Source organism: Panthera pardus, unplaced genomic scaffold, assembly GCF_024362965.1.
Source record: "Panthera pardus isolate Hobbes unplaced genomic scaffold, ASM2436296v1 HiC_scaffold_22, whole genome shotgun sequence".
Classification (NCBI taxonomy): Eukaryota; Metazoa; Chordata; class Mammalia; order Carnivora; family Felidae; genus Panthera; species Panthera pardus.
The window spans coordinates 75,027,762-75,052,859 of NW_026526788.1; the positions used below are offsets into that span (position 1 = coordinate 75,027,762).

The window sequence follows — 25,098 nt, forward strand, 5'->3', positions numbered from 1 at the left end:
TCCTAGAGAAGAAAAGAAAGAACGGGTCAGGAGTGGCTGGACGGCGGCCTTTTCCCTGGGAGAACCGAGAAGAAACTCTATTTTCTAGTTGGAATGGCCAAAGATTTCCCTGAGCTGAAATCTGACCCCACTCGGTAGAGCGAAAGGTGGTCCCCTGTGGGGTCTGAAAGACCTGTGTTCTAATCCTGCCAAGGCCAGCCGTGAACCGTGGCCACCTGGTACAGGATGGGTTCCTCTGCAGATCATTTCCGGAGGGATCCCGGGGAAGTGCGCCACTGTCTGCAGTGGGCCTTACACAAGCCCAACATGTGGGAGACACTCAGGAGATGGTAGGTCTCTCCTGTCCCTCCCAATTCTGCGCTTTTATGACAATCACAAGCTTTGGCCATTACAAGGGGCAACAGCAAGGTGCCAGACTATGCATGAAATCAACCAAAATTCAAGACATTGACCCATTTGGCATTCATGCGCTCACACTGGAAACATTTACAGAGGGCCCGCTGTGAGGCTGCTCCGGGCCAGGCACTCCAGGAACACAGTGAAACACGCCGGGTCCTCATCCTTGGGGAGAGGGGGACACACATGGGCAACAGACGAACAGTCGTGTGCCAGGGCTCCCCAGGGACCAGGAATGGACCTAAGGTGGGGGGGGGGGGGCTGCTTAGCGAGGTCCTCGGAAAGACCTCTCCCAGGAGCTAACATGTGGCCCGAGACCAGGGAAGGAGCCATCCACACCAAGGTCAACGCGTGAGAGGCTGTGGAAAGCAGCGTGTGTGCCCTGCTCGCGAATCCGAACCGAGTCCCGGAACGGAGATCCTCGGAGGGGCAGAAGGTGAGGTGGGGCTGGGCTCGAATGTTTATTCTGAGGGCAAGGAGAGGCACGGCGGGGGCTTATGCAGGTGAGCAGCACGGACACGGGGAGGTCTGTGCTTCTACAGGATGAATGGTGACACGGTGACATGGTGACAGGCAGGGGAGTGCAGTGAGGAGGTCGGACCATCGGGGAGGCTGGTGTGGGGACTGGAGATGAAGAAGGCAGTGTGGCTGGGCCCCGGGCTGTAGAGATGAGGGGGCGTGGGCACCTTCGTGCTAGCTTTTGGAGAAAATCTAGAGAACCAACTGATGAATCAGACAGAGAAGTGCAGGAAGGGGGAGGCGCTTAGGCCACTGCCAGGTGCCCCTACTCGGTGGCTTTGTGGGAATTGCCAAAGCTCCCCCCCCCCATCCCCAGACGGATGCAGCACCGTGAACACCCTCCACCCAAGCACCCAGGGAGGGCACGACCCGCAAGCCCCTCACTCACAGGCCCCAGGAGGGTGCCCCCCGCCCCAGGTTTGTGCTCGAGCAACTTTGGACTTGCAAAACTTGCACAGCCTATGGGAATCCGAGCAGAGCCCAGCTCCTCTGCCCAGGGTTTGGGAACCATTTGGGCAGCTGTCTCTCCCCCTCTGCCCGGGCGCCAGCCCCTCTTACTGTGCCCGCTGCCTTGTGTGCAACTAACCTTGAGAAGAAACACAAATTTTAAAAAACCTGGACGCTAATGGTATCACAAGCCCATTTAGCACTTAAATAAATGCAAGTTCTAGAACACGTGCAAATGAAGGTAAATAATGAGAGAATGCGGGTCGTGACCGCCTGCATAGCAGTTTACAAAGCTTGTAAACAAAGCGCGCTCCCAAATTCAGAGCTGGGACCTGGCAGTTGGTGCCAATTCATCAGGCCCCGACTCTGTCACACAGGAAGGGACATGTGTCCCCGTGAGCAAAACCACAAGGGGAAACTGCACCAACTAATTCTTCATTTCCCAGAATTCACCTGACACTGAGGGAAAGCTTACGCTCACAAGGACAGAGCAACCGTTCTCATGTTTCTGAAAGAGATCATTTCACCGGCGTGAACATAACACTGGATGTCCTGATATTTAGGGGGAAGACAAGACAACTGGGTTTGTAACCTTAAAAGATGAACACAAGCAGCCAATCACATGCCATTGGCCCTTCTCCAGTCACTTCCTTGTAGCAGGGTTTTTGGGAAAAGACTCCACCTCATCTCGTGACCAGCTGTTCCCCGAAGGCAGGGTTTGCGCCTCATTCTTTCCTCTCCTACGTTCCTGTGTCTCGTATTTGGTCTGGGGCATAGTGGGTGGTCATTAAGTCTCTGTCCAGGCACAGGGTGGGCCTGAAAGGGAGCTGGGGGCAGGGAGCATGTGCCTGTTTGAGTCATGTCATTGGTTTTGGTTTTCCCATCTGGAAACTGGGAGACATAGCTGTTCTCCCACTTTTTAAGCTTTGGTGGGTGAAGCAGTGGGAAAGAAGCAAAGCCCCCGCCCCCCGCCCCCACCCCTGCCTGAGAGGGAGAGCTGCCATTCAGAAGGCAGGGTAGGCAGGACGGTGTGCGGGGGACACACAGACCACGGTCTACTCTTAGAAAGCCACATAGGTCAGGGGCAAGTGGGTGGCTCAGTCAGTTAAGCGTCTAACTCCTGATTTTGGCTCATGTTCTCATGGTTCGTGAGATCGAACCCCGCATTGGGCTCTGCACTGACAGTGTGGAGCATACCTGGGATTCCTTCTCTCTCTCTCTTCCCCTCCCTCTCCTTCTCTCTTTTCTCTCTCTCAAAATAAACTTTAACAACAAAAAAAAGAAAGAAAAGAAAGAAAGAAGGCAAAGGAAGGGAAGGGAAGGAGAAAGAAAAGAAAAGGGAGGAAAGAAAGGAAGGAAAGAAAGAGAGAGAAAAGAAAGAAAAGAATGGAAAGAAGGAAGGGAGGAAGGAAGGGAGAAAGGAAGGAAGGAAAGAAAGAAAGAAAGAAAGAGAAAGAAGAAAGAAGAAAGAAAGAAAGAAAGAAAGAAAGAGAAAAAGAAAGAAAGAAGGAAAGAAAAAAAAAGAAAGGCAGGTTGGAGAGTGGATCTGAAGTATCTCATTAAGGCCTAAGAAGTCACCGAGACAATGCTCTCTGCACAAGGGAAGTGGAGTTCGGGGCCCAAACCATGGAGTGACCAGAGAATATAAATATGTGAGTGGCCTGTCATAGGCAACAGGGAGCGACAGGTCCTACAGCCAACTGGAGGGGACTCTCATGCTCTGCCTCAGGCATTTGCATTGGAAGATTTAAAACACGTGCCCCATCAGACACATCTATGGCCTGCAGGTTGAGAGTCTGAGACCCCACAGACTGTTGTGTTAAGCATGGTTTTGTTTTGTTCTGATGTCTTGACATCCAGGGCCCTGCTGGCCCCGGAGGGATGTCCTTCCCAGGGCTCACCAATTCCTAGACCTAGCAAACAACCGGGGCTAACTCACCAACCCAGAGCTCATACTCCAACCACCTCCTTTATCAGGTTGTCACAGGGCTCTCACACTCTGGGCCACCTGCCCTCATCACCTAGGCCCAGGTACCAGGCAGCTAGGGACAGCCCCTGGGCCCCAGAGCCTGCGGGGGTTATTCAAACGGGCCAATAATCCCATGCCTGCTTACCTTGCTTTGCTTTTCCCAAGGAAACCGTAATAAGTGCCCCGGTCCACAGTTTCCACTTTCTCCCTCTGTCTCCTGACTGGCCCCCGGTGGTTCTCCACGTCACCCTGGCCTGCCCCAGCTCTTAGGACCTGAAACAAACTCTGCAGTGTTCATCATCTCCTGATCTCCTCCCCATACCTGGATAACAACAAAACCTACATTTTATAACACTTGTGAATGCCACGAGAGCACGAGTCCTCGTGGCTGCTCTATTCCCCCCACCCCCAGCCCCGTTGAATCTTGGCATCTAACACAGTCCCTAGCACGTTGCAGACACGGTTGAAATACTCATCAACAAATGGAGGGATGGTCAGATAGATGGGGTGAGAGTGAAAGCTGGGCAGAAGCATCTTTCTGGCTACCTGGTTTCCCCGGAAGTTCCGGCTCGCTTGTGCAGGGGCTTCAGGAAGCTGAATGCTGTATGCGCCTCAGTTTTGCAGCTGGCAGAGACGCGGGCAGCCGGGCAGGAGCAAAGCCAGAGGAAGTGGCGTGAGTTCATGCTGGTAGGAGTGATCTGTGGTTAAACGTACGTGGCTCACATCCCACTGGCGCTCAGTTTTCCGGGCAACTCCTACGTGATAGGCTTTTCTTTTGGTAGACAATCTTCTGGCTAACTCGAGCTGTTTCCTTTAGTCAAGCACTTACAAAGAGACCACCACTCTTAAGGGGTTCTGAGCCCAGTGGTAAAAGGGTAAAAAGCCAGAAACAGGGTTCCCAGCCCACCTGCAGTGCCTAGGACCAGCTCTGAAGGGAGCACCGAGCTGGTTGCTCAGCTCTCTGATGCTCCCCAATTACCTTACATCAGCAACGGTGGGGTGGGGTGGGCTCGCGTCCCTGCACCTTTCTGGTTAAGAAACTGCTCGTTGAGGATGGCCTGTCCCTTGGGTGTCTATCTCAGTGTCACTACCTCGTCCCAAGCAGAGAGAAGGCCTGTCTGGGATGTCCCGGTCCCAGGGAAGGCAGAGAACCCCATGTAAGGGGATCAAGCATTTGCTGTTTCTGATGAATGCTGAATGCTCAGACTTCGTTCTCGGCAGTGAATGACTCCCTGAAGGCATCCCTTCCCCAGGCCTGAGATGGAAGGACAGGAAACATTCCGACCACAGTGAATGGACAATGATATGAGGGAATCTGGGGAAGAGCAGAGAGGTCACACTAGGGGAGGGTCACCATTGCAAACTGGTTCAATCAGAAGAGAACCAGTCTATGTCTATTATCCCAGGCAACTGCTAAACTGACTTCCCTTCTCTCTCAAAAGTTTCCTGGTTTGCTTAATAAACTATACAGCCACCCTCGACATCAGGGAATTTTGCAAATGGAAAAGTCTGAGTCGGAAAGCTCACAAGTAACAGTGTCTGGTCGCTCTGTTTGTACAAACATGAGTTTAAGGTTTGGCAAACATGCTGGAGAGGCCTGACAGCAGCAGATGGCGGGAGCAAGTAGCAGAAGGGAACTGTGTCTGACCTTGGGCTTTGTGGGCTCTGCTTGCAAAAGCGGGGGTGGGGGGGGGGGGTGGGAGGGGAACCTGGGCTCACTGGGACAGCCCCAGCCAAGCAAGATTTCACTCAAGCTTCTCTACCCAAGAAGAAACTTTCAAAGAGGACTTCTTTCCTCTCGTTGAAGTGTCAAGCCCAGAGTCAACAAGTCCAGCAAAAGGGTAGGCACAGAGAAGCAAGGGTTCCAATGTGTCCTCAGATGGGCTATGGGGGAACAGAATACCCGTATCCCACCAACTCCAACATCGGCACGGGCCACGGGCTACGAGCCCATTCAACACCACCTTGTGGTGTCACGGGGACCCTGAACAATTTCCCATTTGTCTTTCTTCCTGGTCGAGATCTTGTTTCTGTCAAGATGAACTGTTTATCTGTGTGGCATGAAATGTCACGGATTATAGGCAAAACCGGGACAAATCCCCACACAAGGAGCAAGAACCCTCTGAGGATGCTCACATACAGCTCCCCAAATCTGTACAGGCTGTCAGTGATGAATTTTCTTTTCCCAGCACTGAACTCATTCCCGAGAAGTATTTAACCACAAAGGTACTTGACCACCAGCACCCCCGGGGGCCTGAGTTTGTCAGATCAATTCTTTCTTGAGCTGATTTGCCCAAGTGAATCTGTGGACTTGCATGACCCTTCCCACAGAGGCCGGGCAATGACTTAAAATGTAAGAGGTGGCTCTAAGTTCACCTGGTGGCCTCGCAGGACATTTAATCAAGATGCTCAAGGTGTCCAGTGTTTAAGGATTCTTCTGCGCGTGTGTGTGTGTGTGTGTATGTGAACTAAAACTTCAAAGCTATTTGTTTTTTTATGTAAGATTAGCCATCATGCAAAACTTACTGGTCAAGCAGTTAATAAAATACACATATCCCACGGAGGGGTTTTGCACATTTCAGTCCTTACAGATAACAAAGCAATTATAAACCCTGCATGGTCCTGAGAGCAAGTTCCTTCGCTTCTGAAAGCCAGTCCTGCCAGCTCTTTGCGGACTCATGTGTTATAAATTCTCGAAGCCCTTTTAGCTGCAGTTTGGGCATCGGGCGGATCTTCTTCCTCTTCCTCGGTTCGCTTGTGTTTTAAAAACAAGTCAGACTTCAAGAAGCGGCTGTAGCTGTCATACTTCATGAGGTTGAAGATCTAAGGGGAAAATGAAAAAGAGTCTAAAGGAGGAGGCTAATCGGGCCGCGAATCATCCTATCAAGTGTTTATTTCGTACCTATCGGGTGCCAAAGAAGACACATTCGTACAAGACGCACAAAGCAAGTAAGTCGTGTCCTAGACCAGGAGGATTTCCAGGGTGGTTTCGGTCATTTTCAAATAGTCTCAATGGACATTTAAATAACCACACGAACAAATCTACCCTTATTTTCCACGGAAGTGTAAATGCACACAGCATTGACTCACACCCTTGTAGCAGGAGGTCCGTTAAGAACTTCCACTTTATTTGGATAGGTAACACAGGGATGCCTTTTTCCAGAAAACTGAGATGGCAGAGCACAAACCGTTTCTGTAGAGATGGTCATATTGTAAAGGCCGCTTTTGGTCATTGTCAGATGATGCCAATATGGCAAGACCCCCAGAAGTCTGGAATCCAGGATCTCAAACAAACCTATTATTGTGCCAAGAAGCAAAATGGGGCTTGTTTAATGCAAGCAGGGGAGTGAAACCACAGCCCTAGCAAGGAGAGGCTCTGGGAACAGGCTCTAATTTTAAAAAGCAACAGCTGGCTGCAGCCTGCGGCCACCTGCACACTCACATAGGCCCAGGAGCCTGTCTCTGGGAAAGAAACAACTCTCAGGACCCCTGATAGAGCCTAAGTCCTCGGATTAGAGTGCTGCCTCCTGCACCACAGGGCAGAAAGTTGCCCCCTCTTCTTAGCCACGGCCCCTACTCCTGGTATCCCCTCTCCTATCCTCCCACCTGATCTTTCCCCATCCTCCACTCTTGCCCTACAAAAAACGGTGGGGAAGAGAGAAGCAAACACAAAAGCATTTTCTGGCTGTCGAGGAGTACAGTCTCTTCAGAAATCTCCCTCATCATCTCTCTCTCAAACCTTTCAACCGAATTTTCAGGACACTCTGCCGATGAAAAATCCACACCACGTACCCTGGTGTCTTCACTGACTGCACTACCATGGGCTCAACAAGTGGAAAGTTCCAGAGGCATCTAGAATGTCGCTCACTGCCAGGCGGGGTTATAAAGTGGGTGGTAAAACCCTGACATCTTTTAAATTCAACCTCCCCCAACACACACACACACATGCACACACACACACACACACACACACACACACACATGAACTATTTTGAAAACTAAATGTCTAATGGAGTCTCAGGACTCAGAACATCTGCTTGGGGATGGGAGAACTGGACCCTTCCACCTTTACACGTTCATTTTCCCAAGATGGCTTCGCTCACAGGAGAAGCGCCTAAATCATTTTTGCTATCCTCAGAGGCCACGACTCAGGCAAGATTTAGGGCTTTGTGTTTTCCCGAAACTCTTACACTATTGCCTGCCCTTCCCTGGGTGTCCCCTCTGGTCTTGCCTCAGATCTGCAGCTGTTGAGGAAGAGCACGCCTCCCGTAGGTCCCCACGTGGTGCCTCTCCATAGCCGTCACCTATTTTAGAGCAATCTTGCAACCCTGGACTGATTTTGCCAAGGTTTGGAGACATTACTCCTTTTAAAACAACAACGACAACAAAATAGCTCCCAGAAAACAACATAAAAATCATAGCCAAGGGCAAGGCAGGGGATGAGGAATGCCGCTATCTATGCTATCTATTCGTGGCCTCTCACAAAGGCGCCAAGCAGGTGTTACCATCCCTCACCACCTGCATTATTCAGCTTTTCCAGGCACGGAGCTCCCAGAGGGAACCCTGTCATGCCCACCTTGCTGGAATTCTGGAATGAGGCTCAGAGTGACTAGCGAGAACCCCTTCGTGAGTACCCCTCCTGGCACCCAGCCCTGCACCCCCTCCCACACCAGGTCCGCGGCAGATGGGACCCACCACTGCCAGCAGGATGCGGTTCGACCCAAGTGTCTCGTCTGAAGTCTCTGCGTGTGGGAGGGGAGCATCCTGTTTGCCTGTCGTGCCTCTGAGGCTCACACTTCAAAGAAGAGAAGAAAAAAGGCCAAGGCTGGAGGCACCCAGGGATGGAGGAGGCGGGGGCAGAGGGCAGGAGGTCGCTGCAGCTGAGGGGAGTGCTCAGGGGCTGGCAGGACTCAGCCTCCAGGAGAGGCCTCGGGCTCCTGGCACTCCACCAGTGCCCACAAGCTCGAGGGGAGGGGAGGCCACAAACTATTTAACAGGAGCATAATGGCCACTCCCTGACATGGGCAGGTGTGAAATGCGCCTGAAGGCTTTCGGGTGAGGGCTTCCTCTGCCAAGAGCCTCCGCCTGCCTCCTGGTGCAGCTCCTGGTGCCATAAAGTCACCAGGTGGCGGCTGCAGCCATCAGACCCTGGACAGGTTTGAAAAAGGAAAGGGACGTCGCTCCCAATGACAACATTTTCCGGGCATGTGAGCTGCCTAATGGTTCATCACTGCCACCGGCAAATGGGTCCCCTGGGCACTGGCCTAGGAGCGCATGGCAACAGGCTGCTCCCATCACAGGGCCCCCCATGGGAGGTGCTCAGTGAAAATAGCTTGGAGGATAGAGCAAGCACCTAAAAATCCCTTCCAGGGGCACCTGGGTGGCTCAGTCAGTGGAGCGTCTCTTGGTTTCATCTCAGGTCATGATCTCAAGGTCTTTGAGATCGAGCCCCACGTCGGGCTCCGCGTGGCACACAGAGCCTGCTTGGGACTCTCTCTGTCTCTCCCTCTGCCCCTCCCCTGCTCACACTCTCTCTGTCTCTCTCAAAATAAATAAATAAACGTTAAAAAAAAAATCCTTCCCAAGAAAGTAGCCAAAAACAGTGTGCTCAGCTGCTGACCACAGGCCACAGCCTCATTTATCACAGGGCAAATGGCCACGACCGGGGTCCAGTAAATATTCGCCCCGTGCATGGACAGAAAGCACCCAACGTGCAACCACAGAGGGCGGGCAAATTCGACCAGGGCGGTACCAACTCTGCCTGGAGCACCTTCCAACAAGCCCCAGGGAGCACGCAGAGTATTCTCTCATTTACTCCTCACGAGCCCCTAAGAGGACCTGACTGTAGAGAGAAGGAAAGAGGCCTCAGAGGTTCGGGGCTTTGCCCCAGCGGTCAGGGTACCCATCTGCCGGGGCTGTGACGCAGACTGCGGGGCTGAAACAACAGAACTTTCTCTCCTCACGGTTCTGGAGGCCAGGAGTTTAGACGACTTCTCTAGATGGCCTCAACTTAATGATTTTTTGACTTCACATGCTGGGCAGTGGCCATCACAGCTTGCAGTCATGCCCGGGACCACGAGAGCCGACAGCTCCTATGCCGACAACCGTCCTACAGCCGTGCAGCTGTCCTGTTTTCACTTTCGGCACAGTCTTCGATGCACAACATGTGATAATCTAACACCGCATTGTAAAACAGGCTTTGTGTTCCATGATTTTGCCCAGCTGTCGGCTCCTGTAAGTGTTCAGAGCACGTTCAAGGGAGGCTGGGCCAAGCTACGAGGTTCGGCACGTTAGATGTGCTAAATGCCATCTTCAACTTGCAATATTTTCAACTTACTGTCAGAAGGTACCTCCATATCGAGTCAAGGAAGATCTGTACATGGCCGTCTCTCCCCTGTGTCCCCACACAGCCTTCTCTCTGTGTGTGGCTGTGTCCTCGTCACCTCTTCTTAGAAGGACACCGGTCATATTGGATTAGGGCCCACCCCAATGACCTCATTTCACATTAATTGCCTCCCCATCGTTAAACACAGTCACATTCTGAGGCACTGGGGCTTAGGACTCCAACGTCGGATTCTGGAAGGGGCCGTAGCCCTTCACAGCCCAAGACAGACGTGGGGGATGCAAACGCTGACCACCTCGATCTCCAGCCCGCACTCCTAACCACTAGACTGTCCCGCCACTCACCTGGCAGACCAATAGGACAGTCACTGAAAATGAAGTCTGTAAAGAGTTAAACATGAAAAAAATGTAATAATATGTGAATGTTATGTGACTGAACACTGAATTTTAAAAATTCAATAAAACAAAACACAATGACCCCAAATATGTTCTTCAAGAGTGAATTTGTGGGGGAGTGGGGGGTACATGGGTGGCTCTGTCAGTTAAGCATCCAACCTTGGCTCAGGTCACGGTCTCACGGCACGTGAGTTCAAACCCCACGTCAGGCTCTCTGTCCTCAGCACAAAGCCCACTTCAGATCCTCTGTCTCCCTCTCTCTCTGCCTATCCCCAGCTCGTGCTCTCTCTCTCTCTGTCTCTGTCAAAAAATAAATAAACATTTTTTAAAAAAGAGTATTTGTGGAGGCACCTGACTGGCTCAGTCAGAAGAGCATGTGACTCTTAATCTCAGGGTTATGAGTCCAAGCCCTATGCTGGGTGTAGAGATTACTTTAAAAAAATTAAAAATGTTTAAAAAAAGACATGTATTTATGTATATAAATGGAAAACAAATATCCCTAAAAGTCAGTGCGGTGGGTTGAATGGTGTACCCCCAAAGTGTACATCCACCTGGAACCTCAGAATGTGACCTTATTTGGAATAAGGTTAGTTGAGGATCTCGAGATGACATCATCATTCAAGGAGTGGTATCTTCATGAGAAGGAAGGACACCACGGAGGGACACAGAGGGAAGAGACCATAGGTCTGAAGACAGAAGCATAGATCTGAGTGATGCTGCTATAAGCCAGGAACACCAAGGAATGCTAGCCCCCGCCAGGAGGAGGCAGGAAAAGATTCCTCCGTAGAACCTTCCAGAGGGGCACAGCCTTGCCGACACCTTGATTTTGGATTTCTGTCCTCCTGAACTTAGAAAATAGATTTCTGTTGTTTTAAGTGACTCAGTTCGAGATAGCTTGTTAGGATGGCCCTTGGAAACTAACAGTTGGCTTACTGATTTCAGCTCACTCCTACTTGAGCACGGAAAAGGAGATGGCCCTAGGTGTTCCAGAAGGTTCTACAAAACAAGGACTCTCAGATGGGGAGAACCGGCCTCACCGGGCCTGAACTGACAGCACACCTCAACTTGTCTGCAGGGAAGAGAAAGGAAGAAGGTGGAGACAAATCGAGCAGGGAGGGTGAGGAGGGCTCCAGGTAGGCAGACGGCATCAGAGCAGAGCTGGACAGCAGACAGACGGTCCTTCTCAGAGACAGGCGGCCGATGAAGCAGAAAACTTGAGTTGGCAGCTAAACTGCATTCCGTACTTTTTTTTTTTTTGGCCAAGGCAGCTGTGGCTCAGCAGGTTTCAGGTTTTGGCTGCCCCACATCTGTAAGTGGCATGCCTGGACTGTAAACTATTTAGCTTCGTCGTCTTGGGATCCATTCCTGCAGGCGACTGGAGGTGGAACTCTAGGTGATAAAGGCAAGGGAGCCTTCCCACCCGTGGGCATCCTTGCACAAGGTCCCATTACACAGCCACGGCACCACCCCCCCCTCCAGATCCCAGGGCGATGATTGATTAGGATTTGCCTTTCTGCAAGGGAAAATATCCACACGGTGCTCCAACTGGAGGTTGTGCCGAATCTGCGGCTCCAGGAAAGGACACGCTCGCTCCCCGAGGCACCCTCATCTGTGCAGAAAATGGGACGCTTAACTAGGCTTGAGGGCTTCTCGGTGAAGATTACATCCCTGTGTCGATTAAGTGGGTTTCAAGCCTAATCTTTTAACGCTTCTCAGACGATAGGAACATTAAAAGACCAAAACAAGCATCCTCCCTCCTTTTCAAACCTCTCTGCTGTGTTATTTCAACTGGGTCCTTCAATGCAGCAGAGAGTTTTAGTAATGAGTTTTCATGTTTGCTTCAGGAGCTGGGTTCAAGAAGGTGGCCAGTGCTACGGTCTCTGAGCAGCACTTCTAGAATGTGCTGTCTCCCCCCACACCCAGACCCCAGACATGCCTTCATACCTACACGTACAAAGTGTGAAAAAAGCAAGCCCCCTCCCTCCAGCCCTCAAGCCACGAAACGATGCAGAATCAGCTGGGCGTTGCAGATGCTGTCGGGCAGGGCACACGCAGGGATGTCCCACCCCCCAAGTTCAAGACCATCTCCCCATCTTCTGAGTGGGAATGGGGTGAAATCAAGAGAAGGTCTGAGGGCAGCCTGCAGACAGCAGCTCAGGCCAGCCCTCGTCCCAACATGCCCGGCTGGGCCATGGGAGTTTCTTGTCACCCTGGACAGTGCTTCCTGGACAGGCTGCCAAAGACGGATGCCATGCTGGGTGGGATCAGAACTCCAGAAAGAGGGTGGACATGGACGGAAAAGGAGGGAGGCCTGCCCTCACAGGCCCACGGGGCTGTGCTGTCTCACTGAGCAGGGGACAATTGGTCAAATGCTCAAATCCCAGGCACAAATGACATGCTTTCTACATGAGGTGAAAGTATTTCACTTTTGCCTTTTGCCATAAAGAAGAGAGTTAAAAGCTATTCTAGCACCCACCCACCTTCTTCCCCTGAATACCTTTTTAAAGTTACTAAAAAAAAAATTTTTTTTAAATCTCAAAGTATTTAAATACTACCCTTCCTGCCCCTGCCCCGCCCCTCATAAGGCAAACGGCTGTGGTGGACGCAGGGAGCCAACTTTTCTTCCATTTGAATGAAAACCCACGACCTGCCCTCTCTGGCTTTGCACACTGGAAAATGCCGACTTCGGGAGTGGACAAATCTGAATCTTTGGGGGCAGAGGTCAGCTGGCACCCACAAGACGGAGGCGCCCAGAATCCCCGCTCCAGCCACCACCGCAGACTTGGAGGCGCAGGGGGGTGGGGGAGGGAGCGGACCCCCTATGACCCCGGAGGCATGGGTCCCCACCAGCCGGTCCACCCCTTCTTCTTGATGTCTAAAAAGGAAGTGTTTCTCTCTACTTGGGTTCTGGGGAAACTCAAAGAAACGACACTGCTAAAAAGGCGCCAGACGCACACGGTTCCTTTCTCTGTCAAGGATGTGGCTGGGAGCACTGACATCTCGATGAAGTCTTTTCTACATTGTTTTTAAACATCAGAGGCTGAGGGCTTCCTTTTCCGTGGAGGAGGCTGCCTCCACTGTGCCTTCCCCAGACAGACTTAGCACCAAGCCTGGGCGAGATTTAAGGAAGAAGAATGAGCAGCCTTGCTCCACCCCCCCTCCCCCCCCAACCTCCTTCATGGTCCAAGAAAGCCATGGTCTCAAGTTGCCATGTGCAGTGACCTTGGCCCTTCCATCGTCTCCAGTCATGCTCTTCTGTGGAATTCAAACAAGAGGCTTCAGAGCAAGACAGGTATATAAACAAGATGGTGCTGAGAAACTTACAGGAGCAGAGTTTTGTTTTAAATCACCGACATGGTCGGGGCGCCTGGGTGGCTCAGTCGGTTAAGCGGCTGACTTCGGCTCGGGTCATGATCTCACGGTCTGGGTGACCGTGGGGTTCGAGCCCCACGTCGGGCTCTGTGCTGACAGCTCAGAGCCTGGAGCCTGTTTCGGATTCTGTGTCTCCCTCTCTCTCTGCCCCTCCCCTGTTCATGCTCTCTCTCTCTCTGTCTCAAAAATAAATAAATGTTAAAAAAAAAATTTAAAAAAAAATCACTGACATGGCACAATCTCAAGTCACTGAGCAGATTTCAAAGCGTTCCATTCTTACACGTTCGGGGAAGGGTCTGGAAGGATCCGAAACATACGAGAGTTCCCACCAGGGAGTGAGAGGGAAGGCACGCCCTGGGGGGTTTTAGCTTCTTACTTCAGACCCTCTGGGTTATGTGAATTTTCTTTTCTTCTCAGCAATGAACATGCAGTTATTTAACAGTTAAAAATAATTTTTAAAATTAACCTGCTCAGCATCGTGAGTGACACGGTAACAGGGTATGCTCACGGATAGTGCTGGCTCACTGGGCCCCTGGGCCGGCCTTGTTCCCTGGAGTTCCTAGCCCTGCGGGCGAGCAGGACACATGGGTCCAGCCCACTGAGCTGACAAGACCAGCACAGACGGACGTTGTCATTTCTTGTACAGAGATACGCTTGCCAGGCTGCTGTGACCGGTTTGATCCCTTCATGTTGTAACTGGCTCTCGGTACCTGAGTAACTGACAGGGAGGTTCTAGAATCAGCCAGGCTGGAGGTGCAAAAGAGCACAACTGAGCCAGGGAGACGAAGTGGGAATGGAGAAGGTGAGAGCCCTGGCAGGTCTTTCAATGCCAAAGGCAGTGTCGCTGTAAAGCAAGTGTGAAAGGAAAATGGCGGCCCAGACCAGGAGGAGCTAAGAACAAATACCACTGCTTTGCGCGAGGCGCGTTCCCATGGGGTGATGGGGTGATGGGGAGGTGGGAAGAGTCCGGCTGTGCCAGAAGCCCTGAGCCCAAGCTGTTGCCCCCTCTCCCAGCACTGTGACCTCAGGCTAGTCAACATCACCTTCCCAGGGAGCAAACTCTCTCACTGGTAAACTGAGGTGCCGGGTGCCACCTTCCCCAAGACTCCTCCAGAGTCAAATGAGAGGTACCCACGAAAGCACTGTGTAAACTGTGTAAACTTAATGTTTTCCCAGAATTCCAGTGTGGAAACCAGACATATACATTCTTTGCTGCTTTTTAGTTGGGGACCCGAGGCACGTGAGGGGAAGGTTGCGTGAACTCTGCTATGGTTCTGGAAGTCCATTTATATCAGGATTTCTCCACCTCAGCACCACTGATACCTTGGGCCAGAGAACTCTGTGTCCCGTGTGGGGCTGTCCTGTCACCATATTCAGCAGCATCCTGGCCTCTACCCGCTAGGTGCCAATGGAGCCCCCCCCCAAGCTGTGACAGCCAGAAAGGTCTCCACACACTCCCCAGTATCCCTAGGGGGCAAAATCATCCCCAGTTAAGAACGACTGCACGAAATCAGAGGCACCTGGGTGGCTCAGTCGGGTAAGTGTCCAGCTCTTGCTTTCGGCCCAGGTCACGATCTCACGGTTTGTGAGTTTGAGCCCCACGTCGGGCTCCGTGCTGTGTGGAGCCTGCTTGGGATTCTCCCTCCCTCTCTCTGTTGCTCCCATGCGCGCGCACTCTCTCTCTCTCTAAATAAATAAATAAACTTAAAAAAAAAGAAAAAGAACTACTGCCTGAAATTAAAGTTATCTTCACGTGACGTTCCGAAGGACACACGCAGTTAATACTTACGGAGTAAGTAAGCACTAAGTAAGCACTTCACGGATACGACTGCGTTTCACCCTCACAACTGCCTTATCGTAACCTCTGTTTCAAAACAAATGAGGACACTGAGGCATACAGAGGGATTGCATCTTGCCCAGTGTTTCACAGCTACTAAATTCTAAAGTCGAAGAAAAGGCGGACAAAATCAGGTCTAAGGAAATCAGGTGGTGGCTAGCAGGCAGCCACTTTTTAACGTCAGGTTAAAAAGGTTTATGGACGTTGAAGGTTTGTAGACTGCTTCGCTGTGCAGCTCCGAGAGGGAACAGAGCTTGCCAAAACCCCGTGTTACAGATGAGGACACAGAGGCCACACTAAGAAAGGGACTCACCGGGGGCCAGAGGGAGGCCAGACTGGAACATGAGCTCCCCCTTCCCCATCCTGGCTAACCCAACATACAGTGACAATGACAGTAAATCTGAGCTCAGCACCCAGGAAGCGATGGGCAGTGGGGGAGGGGAAGACGCCAGGTGTCAGGCCATCGGGGTACAGATGATGAGCCTCGGTGAGGAGGCTGGAGGTTCACAGCTGGTAGAGATGGCCCTGCACCGAGGTACCATCCCTCTCTTGCACGGGCTGGTGAGGGACGGGTACAGCTGGAGCCGGGGATCACAGCCAAGGTGCCCAGCTTTTAAGAGGCCCAAATCTTATTAGCCTAACTGGCACAGTCTATAAATAGTGACCGTTCAAGAGGCAGCTTGAATGGTTGGCTCAGTCGGTTAAGCCTTCAACTTCGGTTCAGTTCATGATCTCACGGTTTGTGGGTTCGAGCCCCATGTCAGGCTCTGTACTGATGGCTAAGAGCCTGGAGCCTGCTTCGGACTCTGTGTCTCCCTCTCCCTCTTCCCCTCCCTGGGCTCATGCTCTGTCTGTCTGTCTGTCTGCCTCTCTCTCTCAAAAATAAATAAACATAAAAAAAATTTTTTTTGAGGGGTGCCTGGGTGGCTCAGTCAGTTAAGCATCCGATCAGCTCAGGTCATGATCTCACAGTTTGTGGGTTCGAGTCCTGCATCGGGCTCTGTGCTAACAGCTCGGAGCCTGGAGCCTGCTTCACATTCTGTGTCTCCCTCTCCCTCTCTGCCCCTCCCCTGCTCATACTCTGTCTCTCTCTCTCTCTCTCCAAAAATGATTAAACTTAAAAAATTTTGTAAATAATTTTTTTAAATAAATAAATAAATAAATAAATAAATAAATAAATAGTTACCATTCAAAATCCTTGGGAGTAAACTGGTTACCGCAGCCTCGGGGCCTAACCCCTGCCAGTCGCTCCTGACTTACTTCCAGCCACACTGACCTCCTCCAACACACCTAGTGGATCCCCACCCCAGGGCCTTTGTACTTGCTGTTGCCTCTCCTTGGAAGGTCCTGCCGCCTTTTCACCTGTCTTCCCCTGACCACTCAGGTCTCAGTCACCTCTTCAGGGAGCCCTCCCTGACCACTAGCTCCAAAGTAGGCCCCTCCCAGTCTCTCTTAGCCCATCACCTGTAGTCTTTCCTTCATAGCACCTGTTCTCCTCTGTCTTCACGGTCAGACGGGTGCCAATTTCCTTGCTGCGCACACAGTTCCTAACACGGTGCCCGGCACATAGCGGGGCTCTCCCTCAATATTGCAGCATAAGGGAGTGAAGGAAAGAAGAAATAACCAGCAAAGCAACCACAACTGAAATAAACCTGCTAGTAAGTGCATTTTTAAGAGAAAAAAAAAAAAAGACACTGCAGGAAATAGCACTTCATTGAAAAAAACCAACTCTTTGTAAGGTCGCCTCCTCCTTCCTGCTTCCCACAACTTAAATTTGTCCAACAGCAGCCTTTGATTCTAGGCTGAGGTTCCAAGGAAACAGCCACAGAACTACCCCCATCTCTCCTGGCCTTACCAGCATGTGCTGAGTACACGACTGGGCCATGTTTGCAGAACCGAGTTAGATCAGAGAAGGAGGGGCACCTGGGTGGCTCAGGAGGTTTAATGTCCGACTCCTGGTTCCGGCTCAGGCCATGATCTCACAGTCTGTGAGTTCGAGCCCCATGTCAGGCTCCTCGCTGACGGCATGGAGTCTGCTTGGGATTTCTCTCTCCCTCTGCCCCTCCCTGGTTTGCTCTCTCTCTCAAAAACTAAATTAATAAACATTGAAAATAAATAAAATAAATCAGAGAAGGATCTCTCCACTTCCATAGGTTTTCAAAGTAATTGTTTAAAGTTTAATTATTTGAGAAAGAGAGAGAGAGAGAGAGCACGTTCGCGAGCAAGTGGGGGAGGGTAGAGAAAAAGACAGAGGGAGAGAATCCCAAGCAGGCTCTGCAGTGCCAGCGCGGAGCACGATGTGGGGCTCGAAACCACAAATCTCGAGATCATGACCTAAGCCGAAGCTGGACATTCAACTGCTTGAGCCACCCAGACGCCCCTCAGAGTAACAGAGTTTTATGCCCCAAACTTCTCTTAAGATCTCAAACTTAAGATATTAAAATGTCTAACCCGTTCTTCACAGAATACGCTGACCACAATTTAAGTTTTGCCTGACGCTCTGGGGTATCAGGATCACTCATGGTGTCACCATCCCGTAGCACAGGGATGCCCCCGGGGCGGTGCGTGGGGCTGAGGGCCCCCGCGCTTGGTGGCTCCAGATATCGCTGTGCTGCGGTTTTATGCTGACTTTCGCTTTTCTGTCTCCTCCCTGCCCGTCAGCTGTCGCCTCTTGCTGTCCAATCCGCCGTGACCTGAGGACCAGAGCCCGCTAGAACTGTGTGTAAACCAAGAGTAAATAGGACTTGAATGAAGACCCGAGAAGATGCACGGATGTCAGGTCTGCTCAGGGAGGATTTGTCCCCCTTCCAGGTTCCAGCTGCACCCTAAAGCCCACGCTGCCCTATCAGCACCTCCAGGGCTGGAGTGCTGCTGCCATGACAAGGGGCTGAGGTTCCCTGGAGTCTTCCTGGTGAACGGGGTGTCCGGGAGCACGAGGCAGGCTGCTCAGACGGCATTGCAATGAAGCCAACAGCATGGAAGGAAGCCAGAGCCGCTGAAGGGAGGGGGGGCTTAAGTTAGGTGAAATCTTGTGGTTCCGAATGCGCTCCTCCCAGCTTCCAACTCCTTCACTCGGAAAAACAGGGCCTTCCTGGGGGCCTTCTAGGAGCAGAGAACCACAGGCCATGCTGAGCACACATGTTGATGGTTACCAGCAAGGCCCCTGAGAGGCAGTTTTCTGAAGTGAAACAGAACCCAAAGCCCTTCCCAGGGACTCACTGTGGAATCAGCTCAGAGTCCAAATACTTTGTTTTCACCCCGTTGTACCTTTGGAAGATAGTTAATGCCTCTTTCTCCCTCTCAAATAAATAAAATTTTTTAATGTTTATTTTTGAGAGAGAGAGAGAGAGAGAGAGCGAGTGAGCATGAGTGGGGGAGGGGCAGAGAGAGAGGGAGACACAGAATCCAAAGCAGGATTCAGGCTCTGAGCCGTCAGCACGGAGCCCGACGCAGGGCTCGAACTCACAGACTGAGAGATCATGACCTGAGCCGAAGTGGGACGCTTAACCAACTGAGCCATCCAGACGCCCCTCAAATAAATGAATTTTAACAACAGCGTACAAAAATACTTTCTTTACATTAAGAACTCTGAACTGCATTGTGGCACAACAGTTACATGCACGTGCATGTGTGTACTTATAGGAAAGAAAAGGAGGGGAAAATCTAGAGATCAGATGTTATTTGTGGGGTTTTTTCCAGGTATGGAATTATGAATTTTTTTCATCTTTATATTTTGATTTCCCAAGCTTCTTTGGTTAAGCATGTATGCCTTTTAAAGTAAATAAAAGTAACCTTAAAACATATTTTTGTCACTTAAAAAAAAAAAAATCTGCCTCTGTCCCTTGTGGTTCCTCCCAACGTATGCCCGGTTCGCAGAGGCCCAGCCCCATTTCGAGACGTGCTGCAGACCTAACTGTAGCAGGTCTGGGTCCTTGGGAGCCCGAGGTCCCACCGTGTGGAGGGACGTCAGCCTGGTGCATTCCTCACTGCTACCTTGGCTCCTGCAGTCCCAGGAAATGGGACTGTCTATTCACACAGCCTCCAATCTGTCTGCATCAGTTGGTCTGTTGGGGCTTTGAGGAGCTGGGAGAGCCCTCCAGGCTGTGAGCCTGCCACAGAGAGTGCGGTCTTTGAAGGCAGGTGGACCAGAATGAATCTGGCCTCCAGCACTTCCTGCTACCTGCATGACTTTGGAATAACAAACCACTCAGTCTCCCTGAACCTCGTGTTTCGCATCATCAAAATGGGAATAATAATAATACTCACTGGAGATTAACGAGAGAATACATGCCAAGTGGGCATCAGGCACTGACAGGCACCCCTGAACAGCAGATACTGTTAGTACTGACAATACCTAGAACATGGGGCATTCAGCACAGGTTCTCAACCCTGGCTGTGCTTTAAGGTTTATTTATTTATTTTGAGAGAGAGAGAAAGAAAGTGCGGGCAGGGGCAGGGCAGAGAGAGAGAGGGTGAGAGAGTGAATACCAAGCAGGCTCTGTAAGCACGGAGCCCAATTCGAGACTTACCGTGAGATCATGACCCGAGCCAAAAGCAAGAGTCGGGTGCTCAACTGACTGAGCCACCCAGGCGCCCCTTTAGCTGTACTTTAAAGTACCCTAGGGAGCTTTAAGAGACTCTGAGGTCCAGGTAGGATAGATATCCTTAGACGGCTACAGCCACAAATTGCCTTTTCACTATATACTCTGCTTCCTTTCCCTCCATAAATCCATGTCCGTGGCATCCTTCCCATTGGTTCCAAACCACCACCTCCAGGAAGCCCTCAGCACGGCTCCCACACTCACTGGACTTCCTTCAATGCCAAAATTTCATTCAGGATTCACGCGGAATTTGCACCTGCCACTGTGTCAGTTGGAAAACACTGCCAAACCACTTGTCATATTTGTATTTTCTACCTGTGTACTTGTTTCCTAATCTGATGCTGAGGAAAGATGGGGCGTCCTGGGTGCTGGGACATGCTCTGGGCTTGTGCACACTCCAGGCGATCAAAAAAGGGCCAACCAATGCATTGCACGGTTCTTAGATTGCAGTCCCAGGACCTGGAGCATCAGAGACCTTGTTAGGAAGGCAAAGTCTCAGGCCACCTGGGAACCACGAAAGTTGAAGATTACCTCTGGGGGTGGGGCCCAGGTCTGTTTTAGCAAGCCCTCCAGATGGGCTTGCTCACCTTTGAGGGCTGCTGAATTAAGCTAAAAGCTAATTTCCAACTGTGTGCCAAGGAAGGCCTTCGCCCCCCTCAGTAAGGCTAGGGTCAGCAGAAGTTGGATGTTCGTCTGCGTTCCATCACCTACAAGTGTGCAGATAACATTTTATAAGAACAGAGCACCCTCTGAATAGTCACATCTGCAAATTCCCGTCTAAGAAATCTCTGGAGTGTATTTTCATCCCTTTTCCTATTACCACTGGCATATCTCATAAAAAAAGCTTGCCAGAAAACTAATTTAGCCCTCAGAGGTCCATTTTTTAAACTCAATTTTTCCTGCTTTAAATGGAATAACGTGCCAAACATTAACCTTTTCATTGTAACTCAGGAGCCTCATTATGAACTAGCTTATGGTCTTGGGCCACCAGAAATAGGCGGCAATGTGTAGATATTTGCATAAAAACAGCCTCAGGTCCCCTACCGCTTTGAGTGTTGCTTTCTAGATTTTTCCGTCTGTTCCTACCTTCAGCAGTTACATGCTGCTTCCTCAGTGTGGGCTCCTCAGATAGCTCCACCTCCCTTTTAATCTGGGTTGAGAAGGCAGATAACCCTGTTGGTTCAAACTGTGTGTAGACCAAAAGTAAGCAGGCCTGAGGGAGGTTCCTATGGATCAGATTCTGAGCCTGGCATTCTAGTCTCCTCTTGTTCACTGACCATGGCCCTTCAGCGTGCCTCAGTTTACCCAGCTGGAGGGGGCAGCTTCTGGGGTGTCTAACATTTAGTTTTAACTGAACTCTTCCAGCCTGGGAATAAATGTCAAATCAAGATGCAGGTAGGAAAGTTAGGTTACCTGGTCCTGGAGTTTCTGGAACATCAGTGGGTGTGGTTCTTCCAGTATCTTCTCATTGAGCCGGGACTGCCCCTCCACGTTGACTTGCGATGAGGCCTTACTGGACAGAAAGGTCATGTAGATCTCTTTTGCCTTTTCCTGCATCTGGAGGAGACACAGGGAGCCTGTTATCTGAGAGCCCAGCCCTTCCCACCCGAGCCGGGTTCTCTACTCTGGCCAGGCCCAGAACTTGCCGTTGCTGCAAGAGAAGCAGCTTCGTAGCCCCTGGGGGCTCTAGCTGCTGCCTCAGAGCTAAGCTCTACCTGGGAGGGCTCATGCTTGGCCTAGCCCCTTCCCTCCCTCCTTCCATGCATCTGTACCCACACCTCCAGTCTGGAAATTGCTACACTATCCATTCGGAAATGAAGACAGAAAGAATCCTGGCCCAGAGTGAATGACAATTCTACACCATTCAGGACAGTCCTGTGAAGTCTCCAAATTAAGGACTCAATCATTCATATATTGTTCAATCATAAAAAGAAATGAAGTTCTGATACAGGATACAGCACGGAATAACCTTGGAAACATTATGCCGAGTGAAAGAAGCCAGTGACTAAAGGCCATATACTACACGGTTCCATGTGTATTAAATAGCCAGAACAGGCAAATCCATAGGGACAGAAAGAGGAGTGGTTGTCCAGGGCTGGGGGAAGGGGGAGATGGGAAGTGACTGCAAATGGGCAAAAGGTTTCTCTTTAGGGTGATAAAAAAGTTCTGGAACTGGATGGTGGTGATGGCTCTACCACATTGAGAATGTACTTAATGCTGCTGAATGGTGTACTTTAAGATGATTAAAACAGCAAAAACGAGAGCCCTAAAAAGCGATTAAGTGGTAAGATTTATGCTGTGTGTATTTTACCACAATTTAAAAGCAAGTAAAACCATGCACACAGATCCCAATCGGTTATCTAGCACCTACTATGCCCCAGACACATGCTAGGGGTTTTACAGCCCTGAGCATCCAGCAGAGTGTCACTTCCTGTTGGAGCCACTTCCGTGATGAGGACACAGAGGAGAGGTTATGTGGCTTATTTGAGGAGCCTGCAGGGAGACTGGGGGCTATTTGGCTCCAAAGCCTTGCATCCCCCCAATTCCACGCCTGGTGAGATACATCACCCCCTCCAGGTATACAGTCTGTCACATTCCAGGACACGGATTCTTTGGTACTGGGATGTGGGCATAAGCAAAGGGGAGAATGTTCGCTGCTCACACTGAGAGCAGTCCCGCTGGAAAGCATCAGTCCTAAGTAGATGCAGGCCCTTAAAAGGCTTGTGAGCACAGCTGGACGAGGGGCACCCATCGGCACTCACGTTGCAATGAAAACCTACGTGGCTGGAGCAAACAAAAACACTCACGGTAAGTGCTCTGTCTTGAAAACAGCAGGGCGTCCCCGGAGGGTTCTATTTTCTCCCAAAGAAAGGAGGCACCTCGCTGGCAGCAAAGATGGGGGTTGGTTCTCTGAACATTACAGCCTGACTAGTACTTCACCCCCCAGAGCTGGAAACAAATGCTTCGGACATGCAGCCACGGAGCCATGATGGGGGCGGGGGAGGAGGGGCCACGGGGGCTTCGTGGGGCCTAAAAAACTGCCATTCTCTCCAGAGAGCCCATCTGGGATCCCACATAGGCTGCAGAGCTTGGCTCAGAAAGCCCAGGCTCTGGAAACCTTTGGCCTTATAGAAACCACCAGAAGGCTTCACTGCCTGGTGCTTGAAAGGAGGGAGAAGGCAGTTCTGTAACCTATTTTGGTTCCAGGCACTTGTTGACAAAAGACACCATGGGGCCGAGGCCTGACCATCGGGTCCTCCAGAAAGTCTGGGCTGTATATGCAGGAAGACTACCTATGTGGGGGCCAACGCCCAAGGCCATGGTGTCATTTCTCGATCAACTATTACTGTGAACAATTAATTGATGCCAAACTCAATGACGCAGCTTAAGTTAACCATGGCTATTCCGAGGGACAGGCCTGGAGATGATCAGAGACCCAGATAGGGCAGAACTTTGGAGTTGCTTGCCTTTCAAAGACCCCCACTCCACAAAGTCGTGAGCCTCACTCCCACCCCACACTCCGTCAGGGAGGAACATTCTTGGAAAACCACTTCCTGCTTGAACAATACTTTGCGAAAGTACACGAAATTTCAGCTAGTCTGGTGAACTCCATGCAGAGCTCTGGAAATAGAAATCTCTTTGGGTCTCCCCTCCCCCTTGAACATTCACACACATACACACACACGTTTTCCAGATGAGTCCAGGCTATCCTGGGTCTTCTGCAAAGGAGAAGTGCAATGAGTAGCCTGAGGCTTGGAGGGGCAGGGGGCGGGAGAGGTGGTGGAATTGGGAGAGGAGGCGGGTTGGGGGGCCTGTAGGTATCCAAGCTCTGGGTGGCTCACCACCACCCAGAGGTCCCCAGCCACCGCTCCTGAGTCTGTCTGGGAACAGTGTGGGGTCCCCGAGGCACCCAGCCCAGGGCTGACCCGGCCCATGGCTGCCCCCACCTCCGACTGAACACATATAGGGGACCGGCTGCAGTAGCAGAGCTTATCTGGGCCAGGATAGGAAGCGTGACTGAAAAGGGAAACCCTCAGACTGCAGACCACAAGCCAGTCACGGGAAGGCCTGGTGTCCATGCTGAGAATCTTAACAAAAAAGAAGAACCAGGTCTCTCGAGTTATTCTGGTAGATGTTCCATAGCTTTGTTAACCCTATCCTAGCTCCTGTTGGAACAGGAACAGAACATCCACCCCTGGGGAGCTGCCAGGGCCTACAGCTCTGGTTGTGATGGCCAGCTTCTCTTCTCCAGCCTTTACGGCCTCCGCCACAGCACCTGCCCTGCAGACAGCACCCCTGCCCAGCATCTGGCCCTGCCCCACCTGGGCCCCTCTGACGACTCCTGACATCAACCTGAGGACTGCCTGTGGGCACATCTACACTCACAGGAGCTTCTCCCAGCCACCCCGAGAGTCTGGGGCCCTTCTTCCTGCCTGGCAATGCGTCAGCCATAACAGTGCTCGGGCAGAAGTCAGCAGTCAAACGCCACTCCCCACAAATGCATGGTTAGGAGAAGCAAGTTCGCTTTAACGTCAGCCCCAGAAATCTACCCAGAAGAAGGACAAGGCAGCAGCACTGTGAAGCTCAGAAGATTGTTGCTTCGTATGGTCTGGCTCCTCGTCCTCATCCATTAAGTGAGCTGAAACTTTTTCCATTGGGAAAATAAAACAAAACCTCCTTCTACTCCACGTGCCCCTGGAGTCGATGACTTCCCCACTCATGACTTCTGGTTGAAACATCTCCAAGGAAGAGCGTGCATTTTGTGTCTCCATTTTCTCTGTGCCGCCCCTCCCTCCTCAACCCACTCAGCCTGGCTTCCTCCCACCTGCCAGCTGGGCCTCCCAGCAGCTCACTGATGGGCACCGGTGCCTAAGCCCCTCAGACCTTCTTCTGGTTCGCTCTCTGGCCGCTGGCCACCCTCTCGGGATCCTCTAACACCTTCCTGTTTCTATCTGTCTCCTTTGTAGGCTCCTGTCTCTCTGTTCCCCCATAAATTCCAGGGTTCCCGGACTTCTGCCCTAGGAAGACTGCTTTCCTAACCACATGCTCTCCCAAGATTTCAGCCCACCCTCTCCCCTCAACCTACTGACCATATAGAGCCAACTGATCTCTAGAAACGTGGGACTGGATGTCCCGCAGACACCTCCAGCTTAACAGCAAGGAATGAAGTGGCCCATCCTGGCCAGCGGGTCCTGTAGTCTCTATTCCCAGAAGCTGGG

At 51.3% G+C, this 25,098-nt stretch overlaps 1 protein-coding gene across 2 annotated transcripts in view; it reads right to left on the reverse strand.

The window, feature by feature from the left end:
• Positions 1-5,702: 5,702 nt before the first annotated feature.
• The window catches only part of RGS10 (regulator of G protein signaling 10), a 41,282-nt gene continuing 21,886 nt past the window's right edge, over positions 5,703-25,098 (reverse strand). For both annotated transcript variants that reach the window (XM_019459597.2, XM_019459598.2), the window contains exons 4-5: positions 21,293-21,436; positions 5,703-6,154 (exon numbers count right to left, since the gene is read on the reverse strand). In XM_019459597.2, coding sequence (XP_019315142.1) covers positions 6,008-6,154; positions 21,293-21,436 — 291 coding nt within the window. In that variant the 3' untranslated portion in view covers positions 5,703-6,007. The remainder of the gene's footprint in view (positions 6,155-21,292; positions 21,437-25,098) is intronic.